General features: G+C 42.4%; 1 protein-coding gene across 1 annotated transcript in view; it reads right to left on the bottom strand.

The window, feature by feature from the left end:
* Positions 1–467: 467 nt before the first annotated feature.
* polrmt (polymerase (RNA) mitochondrial (DNA directed)) overlaps positions 468–4,755 on the bottom strand; it is a gene marked incomplete at its 3' end in the record, with an annotated part of 87,959 nt that continues 83,671 nt past the window's right edge. Inside the window, exons 19-20 of the mRNA XM_080730285.1 lie at positions 4,407–4,414; positions 468–633 (exon numbers count right to left, since the gene is read on the bottom strand). Coding sequence (XP_080586411.1) covers positions 468–633; positions 4,407–4,414 — 174 coding nt within the window. The remainder of the gene's footprint in view (positions 634–4,406; positions 4,415–4,755) is intronic.

Here is a 4,755-nt window from a genome sequence, read left to right as displayed (position 1 = left end):
CAGGTACACAGGAGGACGCCTCTCAGGAGTCAGGACACACGTTGAGAGAGAGTGCAACTTTTCAGCTCGCGTAGACAGTTTTTGCACCGTGTTCGGATCAAAAGGTCAGGAGAATCTCTCGGGGCAACGGTTTGCAGCCGGTGAATGTGTGACGGACGGTGTCACACAGTTGTTTCTCCAACAAGTGCTTCCAAAGCACGGACGATGAGTGACGGACGGACAGCTGCAATTAGCCCCAATCAAAACCATCTAAGACTGGTACCGTGTTGTCGAGGTCCAATTACAAAAAACACTGAGCAATTAGAGCACGGGGTCACACAAAGGGTCTCTATGCAGTCATCCAATTAAATAGGATCAGCGCTAGCCGAGTCCTAACGCTATAACCTCACAACAGGCCTATTAGGACAGACAAGTTCGGCCTCTTCCCAATTACGTGAAAAACAATGGACAAGTAACTGTGCTTTATTCTAGTGGAAATGCTGGCCGAGGCTCAGAGAGGCCAGCCTGAGCCCGGGCCAGTGTTCTGGGGCCCCGGGGGGACGTGGCTGTGTGGACTGACCTGTCTGGGGCACTTTGGCCAGCAGCTGCATCAGCCTCCTGTACTCCACGTACTTCTTGTTCTTCATCTCAGACCTTTGCGGCAAAAGAAAAGAGAACAGTTTTAGTTATCTTGGAAAACGACTTTCTTTTAATAAAACTCGACTTGCTCGAGTTTTATTAATGGCGACACTGAAGCTAGCTTGTATGAAATTGAGTGTACAGTATAAGTTTATAACTTGTAAGTATGTACTGTAGCTAAACAGCTGGTATAAGCCACTCTGTCCCAACCGTTCCAAGCGCTACCAAGGACAGGACAAACATAACTCTAAATTAATTAAAAGACATGGCAGAAATACTCATTATTTGTCTGTTTGTTTTAAAGGTAATGTTGTACGGTCTATATGTATATCCTAACTCACACATGCAACCTACAGTATAGTGCAATCTGAAAGCTGCTGGACACAGCTTATCATGAATTTGGTGTTTGTATAGAGGAATGAACTACATTAATTCAGAACATTAAATTAAATTTCCTAACTTCGGCTGTGTATGTTTGTGAGCGAGAGAGGGAAAGAGAGAATTGACGGAATGAAGTAGAAGTGTGTGTGTGTGTGTGTGTGTGGCGGGTTGGGAGGGGGTGTTACTATGCAAGTATAGGATAGATGTACTAATAGGTGTCCAATTATCTCAGAGAGAGAAATAAGATATTGTATCAACCCTGAGGTCAGTGAGAAGAATGAGACGTGAGTTTGCACACACACACACACACGCGCGCGCACGCACGCACGCACGCTACAAACGTTCGCTTTGAAAATACATATATTCAAAGATTTTCACTCATTTTCACGACTTTTTCAAAAATAGCAGATCTACAAGCTCGCAGCGCGGCACTCGGTGCCGCGCTGTGAGCTTGTATATCTGCTATTTTTCACTGGTTAAAGCATTCAATAATTCTAGGTCTAAATGGGTTAAAACACAGTATATACAGTATAGAATAGGGGTCTTCAACGTTTTCAGGCCAAGGACCCCTTAGCTGAGAGGGAGATGAGGCAGGGACCCCCTCCCCTCTACATATTGTATAAATGTTGTGAAGGAGATTCTCATTGATTTCATTGATAGATTCATAGACTTGTTTGACAAGTAATCACTTAGAATCTTAAATCGTCGATCCTTAGTAAACTTGACCTCTCACTCTGTACTTGGTCTGCTCTTTTTTACCTTTTAAACCTATTTGCCAAACAAGCTCTCTACGCCTCGCGCAGCTTGTAGATCTGCTATTTTTGGCTTAAGTTCTCCTCAGACTCTTTGTTCATTTAAAATAATTATCCTATCACACAAGGATTTGGCTGCCCCCTTGTAGTAACTCTGAGGACCCCCTAGGGGTCCCGGACCCCCTGTTAAAGACCCATGGTATAGAATGTACATAAACTAATGCTGAAAAAAGGTGTGAAAACTTTTAGCCGTCTATTTAAAACCCTCCAGCCACGACTGTTTGACAGCACTGTTAAAAGCATTAACTCCGCTCTTCTTGACTGTGCTCACAGTTCCAGGGGGAGCCGGTATTTGTCCATACCATAACAGACTGTAATGTAATGGTCTCAACCAGAACACAAACATCTCACAGCTTATACACAAAGGGACAGAATGACAGCAGCTGTAAACAGCTGCCACGGATGATGTAAAAGCCCTGGTCTATGCTACAGCTATATACTGTACAGCTATAAGGGGCGGCATAGCGAGAAACCGTTATTAGAGCACGAAGGGTTCCCAGTTCGAATCCGGGCTCCCCCTGAGTTAATGTCGAAGAGTCCTTGGGCAAGACTCTGAACCCCTAATTGCTCCCGGTGAGTAGGTTGGTGCCTTGCATGGTTTCCTCCGCCACCGGTGTATGAATGTGTGCCTGAATGGGTGAATGTAATGCACAATCTATGTAAAGCGCTTTGGATAAAAGTGCTATATGAATGCACCATTTACTGTAGTATGATGATTTTAAACGCCTGGTCTATGCTACAGCTATATATTGTAGTATGAACACTTCATAGGTCTGTGTCTTCTTTACAGGGCATGATGCAAAGACAGTTGTCTTTTTGAGCGGTGCTCCTAGAAGGAGAGAAGCTCCAACATTTGCCTTTGTCCAGTTTCCCCAATTAATGTCTGGACCCTAAATCTGGCCTAGATATGGCCTACATCTTGGCACAAACGACTCAAAGTTTGTTGTATGCCACGGGTCCCATTGGCCAAGCTTCGCAGGACACGCTGTGATAGGCCAGCGGGAGGCTTGATGAAATGAACTCATAAATAGCACCGCTGACTTCACACTAGGTGTGATTTTTCTACTGCCTCCTTTTTGCCTTTACTGCACTGTTATTATCGTTGCATTATTGCATTCCAGGGGAAATCCTAAATTCAAATGCCCATGACTTATTAGCCCCACAGTGAGGGTTAGCCAACGTTTAGTTAGTTATTCAGGCATAATTGGTATAGTTTTATGACATTGGAGAAAAAGTCAAAATGTGTTATATCTAAAACAGCAGTGGAACAATGGTCTTTTTTTATGGATGAGTAGAAAGCAAAGCGTTTTCAGCTTGCCTAGCGCTGCCCTGTTGCCTTACAATGCAGTCCTTTAAAACAAACTTTGATGATGGAAGACGGAAGCAAAAGAGGAAACCCAACTCCTAAATCATACAGTACTGTATTGTCTTAGGCATCTGAATTGTACTCTCAATAGAGTTAGCTATGCCAGCAGTTAAAATGCTAGTGTAGATCATTTCTTCAGGATATGCTCTGTTGCATTACCTCATTTGTATTCATTTCCCGTCATGCACACTTTGGTTTTGGTTTGCCGGCGATTACACCAGCCATTTACGGTGATATTCTAACTGCTGCCGAGCACAATAAATGTGTCACTGTTGCATTGTACTGGACATAAGTATCCATTTCTACAACATATTGTGGATAATCAATTTGCATGAGCCGAGGCGGAAGATATTCATGGTGGCAAATCTGGCAATTCACATTTACATTATGCGAGGAAAATGCAACCCAATTTCAAAGAGGGCCTTGTGGTTCCAGATGAATAAGGCGTTGACATTAAATACAAACTAATACATACTAATTAGGCTTGTATTTTGGATACAGGCTGAGATGCCTGGTGAGGGGTCATGCATGGTATCAATGCGGCCTTATTACATCCAACAGGTAGATTAAAAGACATTCATCATTTTGTAAGAAAATGGATCCTTAACTCATATGCTGCCATTTAACAATACCTTCGTACACTTTAACTGCCATTCGTCTCCATAGACTTCCATGTAATTCATAGTGCACGGATCATGCACACCCATGCCTAGATAATGCACCACGTGTGTCCACATTGCTCACAGCTTTCAAACAAAAAAATCCGAATGGAAATCCGTTCAGGCATTCATGAGATAGCAGCCATTATGTTTTACACTGTTGTGAGCTTGGAGGTCTGCTACCTGAGTTGTATGGGGGTTGTATGGGTGTTAAACAAGCAATTTCGCGATCGCTATCATGCCTACTAACGTTTTTGGGTCCCAAAACATTTTTTGAAAAAAATTTTTTTGAATTTTTTTTTGAATTTTTTTTTTCAAAATGGCGGAAATTCTCGGGTTCCTCGGGCGTGGCAGGGAGGGACATCGCGAAATTCTCGGGTTCCTCGGGTTTGGCAGGGTATGAGTTAAAGGAGTAGTTCACCCCCAAAATAACTTTTTTTCCTATTGATTATTCAACCCATGGAGACTTTAGTTCAATAAAATGTTTTAGTTTTTGTCACATTCCTAAGCCAATCATTTGAGGAGACTGTTTGTAGGCCCACTGATTCCGGATGGAGACCCCACTACTACGTCTCCATCTGGAATCAACAGGGGTCAATTTATTATAATCACATTATTGGCTTAGGAATGCGACAAAACCAAAAAATATTATTGAACTTAAGTCTTCATGGGGTGACAATAGAAGAAAAAAAAATCTTGTTTTGAGGGTGAACTACTCCAAGAACGGGGTACACATTATTGTGTATCATTATTTTATGCTTTAACTATTGAAAAATAGCAGATATACAAGCTCACAGCGAGCTTGTAGATCTGCAATTATTTTTTTTTATCGTGAAAATTTGAATCCTCCTAAGGTTTTTTGAAAAACCTATGTTTCTATGTCAGCAATCTGGCCAGCCATCGTCAAGAAAAGGTCCTT

The sequence above is a fragment of the Nannobrachium achirus genome (genome assembly GCF_963921795.1).
Source record: "Nannobrachium achirus genome assembly, chromosome: 1".
Taxonomy (NCBI): Eukaryota; Metazoa; Chordata; class Actinopteri; order Myctophiformes; family Myctophidae; genus Nannobrachium; species Nannobrachium achirus.
This window is presented reverse-complemented; position numbering and strand designations above follow the sequence as displayed.